This window comes from Lagopus muta, chromosome 4 (assembly GCF_023343835.1).
Source record: "Lagopus muta isolate bLagMut1 chromosome 4, bLagMut1 primary, whole genome shotgun sequence".
Classification (NCBI taxonomy): Eukaryota; Metazoa; Chordata; class Aves; order Galliformes; family Phasianidae; genus Lagopus; species Lagopus muta.
In genome coordinates this window covers 16,243,263-16,261,136 of record NC_064436.1, presented here as the reverse complement: position 1 = coordinate 16,261,136, position 17,874 = coordinate 16,243,263, and the positions used below count along the sequence as shown (strand labels likewise).

The following is a 17,874-nucleotide window of genomic DNA, read 5'->3' as shown; positions in this document are numbered from 1 at the left end:
GAGTGTGTGTTCAAGACAGAGTTAAGTGAATCATGTTGTAATTTTTTTCTTACGGCTTCTAATCTGTCATACCCTGAACAAAATTCAGGTATCAGAAAAAACATCAGATTCTTAGAAAATATTTGGACTTGGTTACTTTCACGCTCTACAGTCCAGAGGGCAACTGATTCCTGTAGCTGTTACCCTTCTTTCCACCTAAAGTTCTCCAGGAATACGTGTTTAGTTTGGCAGTGACCTAAAACAAAACATTTGTGTTCAAATTTGAAACAAATCCTAACCTTTATTGGCTAAAGCCAGACTCAGTAATTGTTCTGTATATTAGTATCTGCCAATTCAGTATCATCTGAATCTGAAGCTTCTTAGTATTTAATTCTTAATACTTACATCCATGTTTTTTGCTATTTAAAGCAGTGTAACATCAAACTATATAGCCTTTGTCTGTATATTGCTGCATATATGTATTTTTGCACACACTGAATATTCAATAAAAGGTTTCTTTTATGCACAGGAAGTTTTTTTTGTTGAATGTGTCAGATAGACTTGCAGCAATGAAGCTTTTTCGCAGGGAAAATGAGAGAAAGGTTCTTCTGTAAAGATGCAGATGTATGCTTTTAATGGGCTATTAATACCTCTGACAAAACCCCAACCTGTTTGGAAACTGTCACTTTTCTTTTGTGTGCTACCTCCCCTTTCATGTTGTAGAAAGAAGATAGTTTGGAATGAAGTATGCTACTGTCTGGGTTTTGCACTTGTTTAAGTAGTTTACTGGTGACTAACATTGGTATCTAATTAAAGCTGCCGCTTTCCTGATGTTTCTCTTGAGAAATGCTGCCATCCAGGTAATTAATGTGCTGTGACTGTGCTGGCTCAGATACCTACATTTGAAGCAGGCTACTTCAGAGCATACTATGTTATCATTGACCTTGGGTATGTTTTGTGCTGGCCTCTGTCTGAAACAGAATTTGAAACTAGACAGGCATCAGAGCTGATCCTGTGTGACAATTCCCACTTGACTAGCGTTGGCACCATCAGTTACATCAGATAGGGCTAATGTATTGCATCATGTGTGAGGAAGGCTATTTGTTCTGTCATTCACAGTCAGCTCATTGGTGCTATGTAGTGGGAAACATCTTACAGAACAATCCGAAATGACTTTTCTAGGGATATTGTGGTCAGCCTTGTTTGATGTACTACGTGTCTGAGTAGAAACACTGCTGTAGCGTTGGCCTCCTTAGCACTTGAGCTGTTGCTTTTCAGAGTACAGCTTCACTTGAGGTCTTGGCGGAGCTGCTTCCCACTTAAACAGTGAGTGCCTAGCCCGGACAAATTCATTAATCTGAGACGCTACCATTGCTCGTGTAAGATGTGTTATTTCTGCAACTTCAACCTTGACTGCAAGTAAAGGAGTAGTAGGTTGGATTGGTTTTGCCTGTGATATGGATGGTGCGAAGCTGTCAGACCCTTTTTTCCATTTGTTAAAGAGCTACTGGGATTACGTCTATTGAGCTGATATTATGGTATCTGAGATGTACCTCAACCTTCTTCAAATATGTATGAAGGCTGCTCTGAAAGTAATGCCTCCAGTTTTATTATGTTGGCCAGTAAGGTCAGAGTTGAATGTTGGGCGTGTTGTGGTGAAGTTGTACTTCCTTGCCAGTATTCCATTACATATTGATGCTGTGTAACAGATGATAGCAGAAGGGGCAGTATAACAAAACTGTCTGACATGGAAGTGTATGTCAAGCAAAGGTGTGGAATTCAATTCCTCCATGCAGAGGAAATTGCAACCATTGACATTCATCAATGTTTTTTGAATGTTTATGGAGACCAAACAGTGTGAATGTGAGCACAGTGAGGCAGTAGGTTGTGTGTTTCAGCCATGACAACAATGCCCAGAAAGATAAGCTGTGTTACAGATGGTCATGCAGTCTTTTTTGAGCACGGCATGCAGACTTTTCATCATTGCTGGTGAAAATTCGTAGTTAATGATGGTGGTGGCTATATTGAGTAAGTGTTCTGTAGTTGAGAATTTACTCTACCGAAGATGTTCTTGTGCTCTTCGTAGTTTCCATGGATATAGGAAATTTACTTTTGGAGTGAAGTACACATAAATAAACATAAATAGGTATACACACACTTATGCGCATAATTGCCTCCAACACGATATTTTGGCATATACATTTGTCTCAGTTAAAACATATTAATATAAATACCTAACAAATATTCCGTCTCTCTTATATGCATATGAATATGCATATATGTGTAGGTAGCAATGACTATGCTTCATTTGAGTAAACATCACTGGGAACACCAAGCCAGGCAAATGCTTGTAATGAAGTATTAGGCTATAACCAAAACACCTGTGAATATGTTAGGTATTTAAAAAAAATTAATAAGTCTCAGGCTTACCCGTATACAAAATAGAGGTTGTCTTCAGTATTTTTGAAGTTGTGCATGTTTCTGAGTTCTCAAAGCGTAGCATGATTGACAAGAGGAACATTCTTCACAAGGACCTAAGATATGACAAAACTGCAAATGTGTGATGCAGGAGTATGAAATTGGCCTGAACTTTAAATCAAGTCTAAATATAGATAGTAACCTCTTCTGTAAGAAAGGCTGAGAATGAAATGTTTGCAGAAAAATAGCATTTCTACACAGTTAATGAATTTGTGAAATTAAGGTAGCTTTCAGATTACTTGCAATTGGTAGAAAGATCATGTAGTGGAATAACAAGTGTCACTTGCGAATAGCCTGCCCATTTAATGTCATTTTGTGGTGCCACCATAAACTAAGACAGGTTCTTTTCATTCTGCAGCTTTTCAGGTTCTCAAAGGTAACTTTCCTCCAACATCATAAATAAGTTCTGTGGGAACACGGAGCACATGTGAGTCATTCTGCATCAACAAGAGAATGCCTTCAACTTATTATTTCAAGGGGACATCTTGTCAGTGTTTCTGCTTGAAAAGTTATACATATGATTTTTTTAACCTAAAGACACCATATACTATCAGTCTTATTCTGCAGTGTTTTTTCAGTTATGAAAAAACACTGCAGTGTTCAAAAAGCTATGTTTATGCCATGGAAATGGATCCCTCTTGTCTCTACCACTCTGAATTTGGCCATGTGATTTTATTATCCAATAGGCTGTTACTTTGTCTAACATTAGAACGTCATGCCTCTGTCTGATCATGCAATGCATAGGAAAGAACCTTATCAAGCTGGAGAAACAAACATTTATTTAAACCTGGTAGATATCACTCACACAAGGAGCACAATATTCTCTATTTATTATGAAAGCATGCTCATGCTAATACTGATTTTGTCTTTTAATTATTGAACCCAGTATTAATTATCAATTATTAATAATTCCCTGCATGCTTTTGCCAGTTGTTTTGTGGACTGGTTTGACCTGGTTCTGAGATTAATGGGGTGGGAGGAGCTACGGACCCATGCCCTGGGAGAGGGGAAGGGGGAAAAGCTAGGGAGGCAGGCCTAAAAACAGCAGCAATAGGCTAAGGGAGTAAAAACTAAGTTACTAATCAGAATGGAAGATAACACAATGTAATACAGTGTAATTGTAAGTGAAGGCAATGAATCAAATAAAGCGAGAGAGAGTCCAATACTGAAGGCTTTACTCTAATGCTGGAGGTGAGGTGGCTAGGAAGCACACATGGCACAGAGGAGCGTAAAAGAAGGAGCCTCTCATACTTGGGAACAGTTGTATCTTCCCCTTCAAATGCAAAATGGAACAGTGACAGTCTTATGGGATATGTAGCTCTTCTCTGCTGAGAACCAGGTACCTGGAAATATTGACAATCCATGGAACTGGAGCATTAACTCTTTAACTACCAGTGCTGTATGTGATGTTACAATGTGGAATATTGATAACATCATAAAACCGTGGCAGCTTGTAACATTTGGGAAGAAAAATATTGTCTCTATGCAGAAAGCATAGGACTTTTATTTCTTTGGATTTACTGTCTAATATTACACTTGTGTTTCTCCCCCACAGCTAGAAGGAAACACCACATCAAGATTTGCATCATTAAGTAGAAATGTGCAGCTCATGATGAATAAGATGTGCTGCCTCCTAGCGCGATTCCTGGATGCCTGTTAAAGATGTTCTGGAGGGTGTAATTAAGAAGGAATGGTTTGTATTCTCAGACAGCACTTTATGATGCAAGGAAATACAACCTAGCACCAAATGTTTGCTTGGTTAAATCTGGTAGTGGAGTGAATCCCCAGAAAGCTTACCAAGCAGTAGATAAATATTAAGAAACCTGGAAAAAAAAAAAACTCTGCACTGTATGCTCAGAATGGAAATAAAAGCAGGGACCCATCAGCTGCCTGCCCGTGATGATGGATTGAAGGTGCTTTGTGCAGCTCATGTCCCTGTATCTCATCTGTACCAAGCTCTGCTTCTCCTTTGGATTGCATTGACAGAACAAACTGTTTCTGCAAGGTTTTGCAGGATCTGTACAGCGTGCTGACTGATGTACTGATGCTGAAGGTCCATCTGTTCTAATACCTTGTTTCCCACTGAATTTGGCTTCTCATGCCTACGCTCTGCAGCAATACAGAGAAATGTGATTGCTTTCCCTTTCTGGAGAGAAGTCACTTGAGTGCAACAGAGCAAGAGGGGAGCAGCAGTGGCCCTGGTCTGTACAATGGAGACCAGTAAGGGGTCCAACAGGTGGGAGTTTGGGCTTCTCATCCTCATTTGGATAAAGATTTTATTGTATTTTTGCAGCAGGGTTAAGACTTTTTTTCTGTAAAAGAATCACCTGCCATCCTTGAAAATGAGCTGGGAGCACGAATCCTGACAGAACGGCAGCATTCACCTCGAGTCACTCCAACCTGAAGACTTTCGATAGGAAGTAACCAAGAGCTCGGGGGCGTTTTCTGAGCCGTGGGTGAAGCAAAACAGGTGTGCTGAATTGACTACCAATAGCTTGCTCACACTGCTTCTGAGTATGGTGGTGATTCAGCCCCGGGGCGAACAGCGGACAGGTGGTGCCACGAGGTGACCAGGACCTCAGCCTCTCCCCTCCGCTTTTTTCCTATCCTCACCTCCCACCCCCACGTCACGACGCATAGCCGACCTGCAGCACACTCCCCCTCCCCAGCCGGGGATGAAGGCTGGGAGCCGCCCCACCGCCCCCGGTCCCTCCTCCCACCTCCCCTCCCCTCACCCTGTCTCTCCTTCACACTTGCTGCCCGCCGTGCTGCCGTCGGGGCGGTGTCGGGAGACTCAGCGATGTGCTGAGAAGGGGCAGCTCCCATCAGGTTTCCGCGCTTCGCCCTCCTCCTTCCTTGCCTCCCCCCGCCTTCCTGCAGCGGCGGACCCAGCGGTAAGTGGTGGGGAGTGCGTGAGGGGCTTTGCTCCCTTGGGGCTGGGCAGCCGCTGGGGTGAGTGTGCGTACAGGTGCAGGGGTATAGAGGTGCTTTTACCGCCGAGCGTTCTCCTTTGGGCACGAAGGAGGAAGGGAACGAGAGGGGAAACAGCGGGCGCTGCGGCTGCCGTGTGCGGGAGCCGCTGGGTGCTATCTGCTCACGTCGCCCTCCCCTTCTCCTCGGGTAGTCCCTATAGATAGAGCGATTTGCTTGTAAGAGAGCCCTGTACGTTTGTTCTCCTCCCTCCACAGGTGCCCTTTCTTTTATTTGGACAGAGCCACGTAGCCGTGTATTGCTTTTTTCCCCCACGCTGCACCCAGGTGCTCCCACACCTGCTCTCGGTGCTGCCCACGGTGTCACTGGGGCGCGGATGCTGCCCTTCTGATTGCCACAGGTTAGTAGCAAGCTGCCCACTGCCTTCCTAGACATCCCTTCCTCTGGCGGAGGGAAGGAACTAGCAGGCAGTGCCGCTTCTGAGAGGGGGAGGGAGAAGAGGGAAGGGTCTGTCGTGACGGGATTGTGGAAGGGATGCTGACTTGGTGGCTTTAATTACTGTCTTTGTAGCTTAATTGTAGCGTGGGGCTGTATAGCTGCCACAGAACTCGTTTGCTAGCTGTAGTGCAGAGCTGTTCGCATTGCATGCTCTTGGCTTTGCGTTTTCGTAATTTTTTTTCCTTAGACTTGATACTTGTGCAGGATCCCTTTGGGGAACTCAAGTACTGGCAGAGTGATATGAGCTGCACGCAAAATGAAGAGTTGCTGAAAAGCAGCGTTTTGTGTTTGCTCAAGTCCTTCTGGAATGCTAGCGGTTCTTCTAACAATAAGTGAACATTTCTCATTTAGAAGAGGTGTTTGTGAAGTAGCTAGTATTTAAGATTTTCCTTTGAATGAGAAGGTGGAGCATCAGCAAATGATGGGATTAGATCTTGCCGATAGTAGATGAACAAACTGTCCTTTGGAGGAGATGGTGATGGGCAAGGAATGGGCTTTCTCCTTTCAATGAATGCACATTCAGATGAGAACTGCGTTGTCAGTGACCTCTGTACGCTTCTGTGGGAGCTCCCAGGCCTTTTAGGGACTACTCTTGCCATGCTGCTTGACTTGCTATCTGTGATAGCATGTGAGAAGATGTAAAGGTGACTTGTGTAACTGAGCTGCTTGGTTTTAACTGTTTTTTCTATCTGCACTACAGGATACAGACAGCTATGTGTGTATTGCTGATAGAGATGTAGATAGAAGTTATATAATATGTTGGTGTAAATAACATATTTTTTAAATATTTTGATGTTCAATCAGTTTTAATGCAATTTTCTTCCTTTGCTGGCAAAAAAAAAAAAAGCTGAGAATCGTTATTCAAAGCATGCTTTTTTTTTCCCCTAGTTTTGTGTGAAGAAATTCTTCAGCCATGGATGTGTTCATGAAAGGACTAAACAAGGCAAAGGAGGGAGTTGTAGCAGCAGCAGAGAAAACCAAGCAAGGAGTGGCTGAAGCAGCAGGAAAGACAAAAGAGGGTGTCCTCTATGTGGGTAGGTGGGCAGCAAGGTCATGCTGCTGTTAGTTTTCCCTGACAGCCCTGCTCATCTGAAAGAAAGAGCTGAATTCTCTCTTTTGTGAAGTATGTAATTGTTGATAGAAGAGGGTTAACTGCAAAGTAAACAGGATGAGACTTGAACTCACCTGAGCTCCGGGTCTTTGAAGATTGCTGTTTGTGTGTTTGATTGTTTGTGGTGTTGTACTGTCACTGTTTTGCTTGTTGTCACTGTGTTGTGCTGGCCATATGTGGCTGCATCGTGGGACAGCTTTTGTAGTGTCATACAGGATAAGCTTGCCTGGTGGAGGAGGCCTTACATTGCAAGTTACTGGCCGGTGCTATTCAAGATGTTTGCTATACGGGAAGTATTTTCACAGAGTCCTGTAGAATGCCTGAATCTAAAGCAGGGTTTTAAAAGCAGAAACTTGAGATGTTGATTCTGGAACTGAGTGTAAGAAATGTCAATGGCTTTTCCTGGAATAAAATGAGGATAAGTGAAGAAATGAGCTTGTTTACTTTCTTCACTAAATAAAAATCCTCAACAGTAACATTTTGAATGATAAGGTGTCCGTTCCTTGTCTTTCAAAATTAACCTGATGTTCTATACTTACTGCACAGCAGTTATTTTCCATTGCTTCTCAAAGAAGAACCTTTACAGTCACTGAGCTAGGGTAGTTAGTCCTCCAAGCAGCAGTGGAGACAATGGGAAGCAGATGTTAGTTGACTTACCCAGACTGTGCAAGAACCTTGCATGAACCAGGGAAGAGGTTCTTTTTAAATCCCACATTGGTATGTAGATGGCATGATCATCATTTTCGCTGAGCAACTCAGGCCTTAAAATACTGTCTTGTAAATGCCATCGTGAAAAACGTCCAGGAAAAGAACTGCCAAGACCATACAAATAGGTCATTTCAACTGGAGGAATTCCATATTTTTTGTGAAATTCAGTTGCATGGTAGTAGAATAGAAAGGAAAATAGACTCTTTTCTGTAGTTTTGTTCTTTTTTGAATAATTTGGCAGCAGGTCGTTTCTGTAATGAATTGAACAGAGTTCAAATCCAGAGGTATTTATTTTAAATGGAAGAACTGATATTTCTGTACGTCTTTCCAGGATTCCTTCTGCCCTTGCGGAATCCTTTGCAGTTGCAAGGGAATCCCCTTGCCCTTAATGCCAGTCTGTAACAAATTATTTCTTCTCCATGTAGTTTAGACTACTGATTTGGAATATATTCTTCTCCTGCTGAGCTGTAGCTGAGCTTGGTGCTCTTGCCAACAGAGATGGAAGTCATTTTGAAAAGTAGTTGTAAGATGAATCTATTTAAAAATGAGCATCTGCTCATTTCCAGCATCAAAATAGCTGTACTTTCACTGCACATCATGCTTGATATTAAAATTAATTTTAAGGATATGGCTTTATTTTAAAACTACATTTTTTTTGTTCATCTTGAGTGTGCTTTTAGGGTCATTGATTTCTTTGTATTGGAAACCTGTGTTGTGTGCTGAAATAATCCTTGTCCTGGAGCTCTTCTCCTGATGGTAATAATGTCTGGAACTAGCTATCCTCCCAAAGGCAACAGATTTCCTGTTTGTTGTCTTCAGAGATATTTTTGCTGAGGCTGTGCTTCATAGGGCAGGCTTGCTGTTTATTTCATAACTGAAATACCTTGGTCAGCAAAGCCCTGAGCCATAATGAGGATCTGTGCATACAACTACAGAGATGTGAAGCAAGCACCTTCCTGCAGCAGATAAATGCTTTTCAGGAAGAAAGACCTATATGCAGTTTCAGTGATGCAGGCAGAAAACACTTCAGTTAGAGTTGCTCCTCAGAATTTCTGACAGGTAATGTGTCTGGGTGTATGCTTGGGTTTAGTGAGCCAAGGTTTCCATAGTTAAGTTTTCAAAATGTTGTACTAGGTAATGGACCCAAGTGATAAACTTGCTGGGTTATTGGTTCCTTGGGTTCTCCAGCTGCAACTGGAGAAGCCAGAATTAAAACAAGGAGAGTAAAAATCAGAGCAGAAACCAATAGGCTCAGCAAATTGTAGTGGTGTTTGGGGACCCCTGTGAGGGCTTGGTTCTGGCAGAGGGTGGCTGAAACTGGGTCACAGCTCTGTGTTCACTGCCTAAGCAGCATGTTTAGGCTGCCCAGAACCCCTTCATTTCTGAGCTGGCGATGTCTGTGCTTCCCAAGCACATAGCAGGGGCAGCTCATCTCTTGAACAGCATAACAAAGACTGATGTGATAATCTCTTCATTCTGTAGGCTGATAATGATTGCAATCTGGAAGGTGGTTTAAAAAAAAAAAAACCTCAAATCAGAAGGAAGGAGCAGCATAGTGTGTTAAGGATTCTAAAGATTTCTTTCTGCCTCTGTAGCTGAGTTTTCAGATACAAATTGGAAAGACAGACAGTGAGATTATTTGTGAAAGCTACCTGACATGTTGCAAACAGTCTGACAAAATTAGGCTAGGAGGGACATGTTAATCATTTTTAGTGTCAGCAGTCATCTCAGTGGCATTCAGCCTCCCATTGCTGTTACAAAATGAGTAAGATTGAAAAAAAAAAAAAGTTTGGTCCAGATTCCCAAGATGCTGTGGTCTTTCATTTAAGAGATAAATTTAGGTAGTAGAACTTAAGGAATTTGGGAGTGTAATTGAAGTAAAAAATGAAAATATGTGCCTTTCTGTCCAGGGAATGGTTAACTATTATGATAAAGATTGTAACGTACTTCTACATAGTGAGAATCTATTAACAACAGCTACTGTTTAGGTTCAAGTGTGAAACATAAAACTCTGAGGGAGTCTCCTGGAGGATTAATGGGGTTCTTTTTCCTCTCCATATATGTCTTCCCTCCTACCATCCTGGGTAACCTGATCTATCTGTAGATGACCCTGTTCATTGTAGGGATGTTGAAGTAGATGGCCTTTAGAAGTCACTTCCAACTCTTAAGGATTCTATGATCTTTGTCTGTCTTTCCAATACTCAGAATGTCCTTTAATGCAGTCTGTAGTATGTTTTTATTATTTCCTTTTTTTCCGGAGTTCCTCTGCTGATGTCCCTCAATGCTGACCAACTGAAATACAGTGGTTTTATCTTGACTTACAGAAGCAGCATCAGGACCTTTTTTTCCCTTTTAAGAATGACCTGATTGTTGATAAGGAGGGAGGACTGAGATATCATAAACTCAAAACTGGGTCTCCGTGTATCTTTCAAAAGCTGTTGGTGTGAAGCAGTGAAGAAAAACGTGGCAATGCTTACCCACACGACTTTGAAGCCAAGATCTGTGACTAAGGATAATGCTCTTGCATGTGATCAGTGATGTGCTGCTAAAGGGTTCCTTTGAGCTCTGTGTTGTCACCAGGGAGCTGCTGTTTGTGCTCAGTTGACTTCTGAGTGTCTGTGCGGTGCTCAGGAGTGGAGGTTTCCAATCTGATCTCTCTAGCCATGATACATTATAGCAGAACACAGGAATAGCTTATCAGGAGACAAGTTTGTGGCAGAAGAATTTACTGCCCTGTGCTCAACTGGCCTTAGAGTAGATCAGTCCTGTCATGACGTATTTGGCGGGACCATCCAAATTCCTCTGCTGTACTTTCTTAAGGTTTTTTGTTTTCCTATGGTAATAGGTAAGCTTTGTGCAGGAGTTAAGGGGCTGGAGGTCCATCTGGTGGGATAGTGGGCTTCAGCACTCAGGAGCAAGTATTGTTAAGATTTATCCTTCCCCTGATTTGGGCTTACGTGTCTTCACAACAAGCTCTAAGTGTCCTGAATCTCAGTAAAGGCTTGCTTGTTATGTTCTAATCATCTCTCAAAACCACCCAGAAATGAGTGTTGACAAACTGATAGTGATGACTGTATGTAATGAAATGGAGAGAGTCTGTTGTTGTTTCAGATAATAACATAAAGACAAAAATTGTGGGTTTGGTTTTCTCTGAGTGACTTGAATGCCTATTATAATGAGGAAAAATATTGTACTGTGTGCTACTATTGCTCTTGATGAAAATAAGTAGGCATAGGTCATTGTCAGATTACTTCTTCTCTCACTTATCTATTCTCACTGTTGTGCTGAGTATAATGAGCTGGTTTATTCATGTTTTGAAAATAGCAGAATGAAAGACAGGTAGTTAATAGGAGGAAGCAATGTGGATGACTGCTTTCATTCATTCCCAGCCAGGAGCTGCCCTAACAAATTCAGTTGTTCTATTTATAGACCTGTTCTGGCAGGTCCTAATGTTCTTCTAGATCCTGTTGTAATTCTGTCTGGAGAAACAGCTACTTCCATTGAAGTATGCGAGAGTTGAATGTTTAGCTCTAATGCATACTGTATGTTCTGGACTAAAGCTTAGCTGGTTATTTTCACAAATGTTTGTTCTGTACAGGTCAGCAAGTTGTGCTTTTGCTGAAGAAAAATCTGGCAGCAGAAAGATCTGGCATTTCTAGACTAGCTGTGCTTATAGCAGAGTTAAGTGAGTTAAGAATCAGTCTGTGGATGTTCCTCTGAAGATAAGTGCATTATAGAGGTCCCCAGGGAATTCTGTCATACCATCTATCTCTCACCTTCATCCTTCTCAGCTCTAGGGAACTGCATACTTGTTATTCACAGGTTTGCATTTGCTAATGGCTCGGATTACGGGCAGTAACTTCAGCAAGATGAATGATATTTTGGTCAGGTCTACAAATGAATTTAAAAGTATGTTAATGTTGTTTAGTTAAGTTATGTTAAAGTTGTTAATGTTAAATGTTCAAATAGATTTCCTGTAAGACTAAAATGGTGTTTAGTCTCTTTGTACCAGACAGTAGAACCAGTCATTGCTTAAATTCCACGTGTGTTTTTAGTACTGTTCAGTGCTCGTGGTGATGCAAGATTGAGAATTGAAGTCCTAGAACAGGTCTTTAAATATTAGCACCTTGGATTCACCAAAATGAATGCTTCTTCCAATAGTAAATGTTTTCACTGAGAGAAAACAAACTGCTTATTTTGGAAGAGAAAATCAAAGTAAAGGAAGGTTTCTCAGCTGTTTAACTTGTTTTATTGTCTAAAGGAAGAGGAAGTCATTTTACTTGATGCAACAATGTTATTTAATTTTGTAATGGAATAATGCTCTTGCTCATATATAAGAGCCTTTTCAATGCTGTAATCAATTCAATAGTGCCATAAATTCATGGTGTAAGCTCTACAAATTGGCACTAGCAGTGAACAGTATGCTTGAATGAGGTTTTCATGTTATTCCAGTGTGTATTTAGATTACTTTCAAGAATTATGAGAAAAGTTGCTTTCTTCTAATGTATTTCTGCTGATTACTGTTATCTTATGTGTTTCTGCTAGTATCAGTTCGTGTTTATATTTGTATATAGTGATATGCTGAAATTACATAGGTATTAGAAGTGGTGAGTCAAATACTAATTATAAAGTCTGAAATACTGAGTGACGTGTGAACACAAAAATAATGATGTATAATTTTTTTGGTAGTAAAAAAAAGTTGTCATCATGGTATTTTTACATGGGCATTCCAGAACTCGGCTTGGTCTTCAGGGTGCTAAGTTAAATTGTTTAAGCAGGTCTTATAATATTTCTCAGTGTTGCGCAAGCTTAAGGTTTCTGTTTGCAGTACCTTTGTTGATTATTCTTGTCTGTGATAAGGAGTGCAGTGGATTAGGCGAGCCTTGATTTTGACCCCGTGGACACTTTTATGTTTAAGTACTGACTGCTACCTCATGTTTCCCTTTCAGATTGCTCTTTGTCTAAATCTAGCCATTCTAAAAGTTCCCAGTGAATTTATCTACTAAGTCTTTCTGTAGGCTCAGTAAAGCTTGTTAATTCCCTAGAAACCAAGATTTGAACAAGAGTTGTTAGAGGTTATAAGGATCTTTTGGGAACTTGGGGTCTGATCTTTGGAAAATGCATGCATGAGTTTCATCTTACTATTAACATCCTAATGACTTCTGTGCAGCTGTCCCTATGAGTTTGTGGAGTGGCAGACTTAATTAACATGACTGTTAAGACAATGGCAAGAAAGTCAGTAAGTACAAGGAATTAACTGCAGAAGTGCTTGCAGTATTATCATTTTTATAGTTCAAATAGTTGCTTTCAATTGACAGTTTCAGTCTTTCCCTTAGATGGAATTTCTGTTGAGTTAATTTGGAAACTGCGCAATAGTATGTATTCTATCTATTCATTCTACCTTATTATCCATCTTATCCATCTTGTCTTTACCAGTATGTAAGAGCAAGTATTTTCAACTAAATATTGTTCATTGTTTAGGTTCCAGGACCAAGGAAGGAGTTGTTCATGGTGTCACAACAGGTAAGTCAATTCTCTTAATTTCTTGATTAATTAAATTTTTCTCTATTAAATTTTTTTATTTCTTTGAATGCTCAAGCTTCTGAGGGATGGTAAAATGTGGAAAATTTGAGAAGTGTAAAGAAATGTTGATGTAAACTGCATAAAGTTTTATGTTTTACAGTGAAATATTTAAGTTTAATATCATTGTATGTGAGGAGGATTTTCTAAGCAGTATTCTGAATCAAAGTCAAGCTATACCAGTGTGAGCTGGAGGGCTAGTGAAACCAGATTTCAAAGAGAAGGAAATAGCTTGTGTTTGTAGAAGTATACCAAAGTTATTTCTTTTTTGTTCTTTGTTTATTGCCTAAATATTCTATGTAGGAAAGTTACAAGCATGGTGACATTGAAAATAAAAAAGCTTTAGTTTTCTTGTGAAGAATTTTTGGAAGCCTGGTGTGTTTGTCCAATTCTGTTTGCTTGTTATTTGAGGAGGAAGAGTAGTGGGATTGGAGGTGGGAGTGGAGAAGAGAAATAACACTGAATGGGAGTGATAGGGAAGGTACGGTAGGGAAGGACTTGGGTGTAAGTTTGAAGGACATTTATCTGCTGATTTAGGATGCTGTGGAGTCAGGGTGTATGCTAGTATAGTAGATAAGGAATTAATGCAACTGATGAAGGAGGCAAATAATGTTGAAGAAACCTCCTTTATACAGCAGGGACGGTAAGAGCTGGGTAGAAAAGAGAAATCGCTGGGAGGGTTTGCAGTTAAGGCCAGCAGCGGCGCCATCAGTTTGTGCAAAAGTCGTTTTGATAATTCACAGTTAAAGCCATGATGCAAAATGGGGTTTTCTCCTATGTAGTTGTCAACTTAGCTCTGCAGCAGTCATTGCTGCTAATTGCAGTCTGTGTGATTATATCCATCCGTTAAGCTGGTTGCCTCTAGTGTACTTAAGTGTATCTATAGTGTAGTGCATAGCTGTACTGTGACAGTCTGTGCCTGGAAAAAAAAAAAAATTCCCACGAACTTAATACCTGGTTATTGGTGTTTGTACTGGTTCTTCATCTTTGTCTGAGAACTGTTTTCAACACTCCACTACAGGTAGTGACTTCTTAGATTAGGTCTTACTGCAACAACAGTATGGGTGTGCCCCATCGCTCCCTTCACTCCTAAAAGATGGTTGTGACTCATCAATATGTCTCCCAGGAGCTGGCTGAGTGGGAAGATAGGAGGGAAATAGCTTGTAGGAATGAAACATGTTTCAGAGTTTTGTTCAACTCATTTGAATTTGTTATGGATTGGAAGATGTTGAAATATTTTTAACTGCATAATCTCTCTGTTGCAACAGTACTTTCAAATGCTGAAGTTATTGCTAGCCATGTATCTTTACATGCGTACGTCTACACTGAAAAGGAATGAATTTGCATTTCAGAGTGATTTACAGGGATCTTTTATTATACAAATAGAAACCAGAAACCAATAATTTGAAGCAACTAGTAGGTGGCAGAATGAATGGAAATATTGTATGTATATGAAGTGCAGGAGAACTTGAGCTGACCGTAATGCATTGAGTAGAATGTGTAATTTTATTCTGCAAAATACTAGACTTGTGGAGATTTGAAGAAAATGTTCAGTCAAGAAACGTGCAGCATTTTTCTGCTTAAAAAAAAAAACAAAAAACAAAAAAAAACAAAAAACAATGCAAATGAAAATGGGAGTAGGAAAGGATTTTTTTTCTTTTACTTTTTGTACAGCCAGGTTATCACTGATCTGTGCTTATACAGATTAATGCAAAGAATAAACTATTAGACTTTACTTGACAGGAAATATCAGGAACTCAAATGTTGGAAAAGTAAACCAAGTGTATATTTAGGAGCACAGTTGATGAGAACATCTCTGACAGGCCTTCAGAACTAAGCTGTGGGCTAAATAGATTTATGTTCTTGTTACGAGGCTTCAAATCTCTGCTTGTTAGACCTAAATTAAGGGAAATATTCGGTAGGATAATTACTATAACCAATAGAGGATTGCAGTAGAATAAGGTTTGGGGCATGTATATCCCATTTGATCACAGATGTGGGAACAACAGATAACTCTTGCATGCAAGTTAACAGTTAATTTTTTTTTTTACTAAGCTGGGCTCTGAGAAACTTGTTGAAGCAATGATTTTCTGTAGTAGGCTAGCTTAGTGGAAGATTCCTTTCCCTCCATCTTTATCAGATATAATATATATAGTGAGACAGGAAATTTAAACTAAGAGAACAGATTTTTGACAGATTTGAAGATATATTAAATTTTGTTCTGCGTGATGTATAACAGACTATAAATCAAAACAGAGAGAGAACACATCTGTTCTGTGCTGTGCCTATAAGTACAATGTTCAACGATATTACTGGGAATTTTAGACAAAGTTCCTCATCCACTTTATGGAATGAGTAACTCATAGCTTGAGAATAATGGTTACTGTGCCACAGTTGGCGTAATACTGACTCATTTCAGCTGGTTGACAGGAGTTTGACTGTTGAATAACAATGAAAAATGGACAGAGGGCATACAGAGGACAGAAGAGAGGAGCTAATGTAAAATCCTGAGAACGTAATTTCTAAAATGGGGCAGTATGGACTTGGTAGTATAAAAACAGAGGAATTGCTTGGACATGGAGGGGAGGAGCAATAGAATAAAACAAACTTAGGAGGTGCTGTTCTGGTAGGTAGAAGAGGGGAGATGAAAACAGATTTGGATTCACAGGATTGATTTTTCAAAGATATAAAGTAAAGATGCTCTGAAAAATGTTAGTTAAGGTATTCTAGAAATCAAATCTGTTAAATACATGAAATTTGCAGTGATAATGCTGGTATTTCTAAAGGACTACTTGTCTTTTTTTTTTTTTTCCCCATAGGACTAGGATTTTGCCAGTTCTGATAATCTTAATATGTGCTAGGATGTTGATGTGAAACTCGAGATGCAGTAACACATTTTCTGGAAAAAAAAGAAATGATTCAAGAGGCTAGAGACATTTGAATGTGAAATAGAATCACAGATCCAAATGAAACTGTTTTCAGTTAGTTCTTTCCTACTATTTGAGCTCCAAGGTCTTGCTAGTTTTCCTATTTTTGATTATGTAAAACCCTCTGGTGAAGACACTGATAATCCTCAGAGTGCTGATCAATGAAATAACCTTTTCAGTTAGTGGCTTTCCAAACCCAGAAATTAACAAGGTTTAAGGAGTTTCCTGCTTTAAAGTATGACCTGATTTTTACCAGCTTTAGCCACTTCAAGATATTGCAGAATAGGAATGCTGCGGACTTGTTATTTGTCAGGTCACCCTTTCTCAAGACTTCCAGAGAAAAAGTAGTGTTGCTTATTGATCTTATGGGGGTACAAGCTTGTGTATCTGACTTGCCTGCTTAATTGACATGTTTATAGTCCTTTGATTCTAAATGTGTAGTAACGTGTGCATCTTACTCATCTCCCAAGAACAAGTGCATGGAAATGTGCAGCATCCAAGGTGGGATGTTTACAGACTGTCCTAGTAGTCCAAGTAAAGCCCTGGTTTGTAAAAAAAAGCTCAAGGCCAGAAAGTCCTCTGCCTCAGTACTACTAGCAGATGTCAGTTTCCTGAAGTGACACAATTTTAGCAGTTATCAATTGTGGTCTATTTTTTTGCCTAATTCTTATATTTAACTGTTCATTTTGGGTTGCTTCTTTATATTCGTAGTCACTGGTATTCCAGTTGCATTCATTTTAATTGTCAGGTATCTTAGAGTAAATGTATCAACTGAAAAACCCACAATTTACTCATGGCTTCTTTATAAATGAATTTTTCAAGTACCTAGGGCAATCTTATTGTCTGAAATACGTATTTGAAAGTATATTTAGTAAGAATTAATGTCACTGATTTAGAGGAATTGTGTGGCTTTCACCTACTAGTGATGATCAAAATAGAAAAGAGCAAGTTCTCATTTTGAATTGTTCTGAATATTGTAACTTGATTACCCAGTTGTCTATGACGAGGGGAAACAAAACCTTCAACACTACTACTTTTGGTAGAACGTTGTAGTCAGCACTAGAACTTCCATTTCAATGTTAGCCTTGATGTGGCTATTATATCTCATTCCACGATCCCTTATTCCACAGGTGGTCACAAGTAATCAGGCCACAGCACAGTAGAGCTCTACAGAAACCAATTTACTCTCTCAGCACTGTGATGCAAAGCAGATATCAATTTGTTAAAGACTTAACAGCTTAAAGTCATTTAACAACCTGGTGTTCAGATTAATTTTGTTAGTTGGTATGACTGCTGCATTCAGAATAAATTAATATGCACTTAATGCTTGTCCCTCGTTACTACTTAGTGTAAGCAAAAAAAAAAATGTAATACTGGAAGCCTATTTTGTTGTTTTCCACATCTCACTAGAGTTACATAGCTGAAGGCTTATGAAGTTAGAGCTTATTTACAGAATCGTTCTGGTAATAGGAATGTTGATAGTGTTTGTGTTCTTTAGAAACTGAAAAAAGAACCTTTCCTACTAGCATGCTTACAAATCTGTGCTATGTGTATAGTTAGTTTCATTTATGTCAGTGGCTCTAGTTTCTGAATGACAGTATTTTTCTAAAGAACCAGCTTACTGGTTTTGTACCAAGTGTTAAGCTATTAGGAAAAATAACA

At 39.7% G+C, this 17,874-nt stretch overlaps 1 protein-coding gene across 1 annotated transcript in view; it reads left to right on the top strand.

The window, feature by feature from the left end:
• Positions 1-5,164: 5,164 nt before the first annotated feature.
• Positions 5,165-17,874, top strand: part of SNCA (synuclein alpha) — a 66,080-nt gene continuing 53,370 nt past the window's right edge. The window contains exons 1-3 of the mRNA XM_048941539.1: positions 5,165-5,351; positions 6,775-6,920; positions 13,187-13,228. Of these exons, the coding sequence (XP_048797496.1) occupies positions 6,800-6,920; positions 13,187-13,228 (163 nt within the window). The 5' untranslated portion in view covers positions 5,165-5,351; positions 6,775-6,799. The remainder of the gene's footprint in view (positions 5,352-6,774; positions 6,921-13,186; positions 13,229-17,874) is intronic.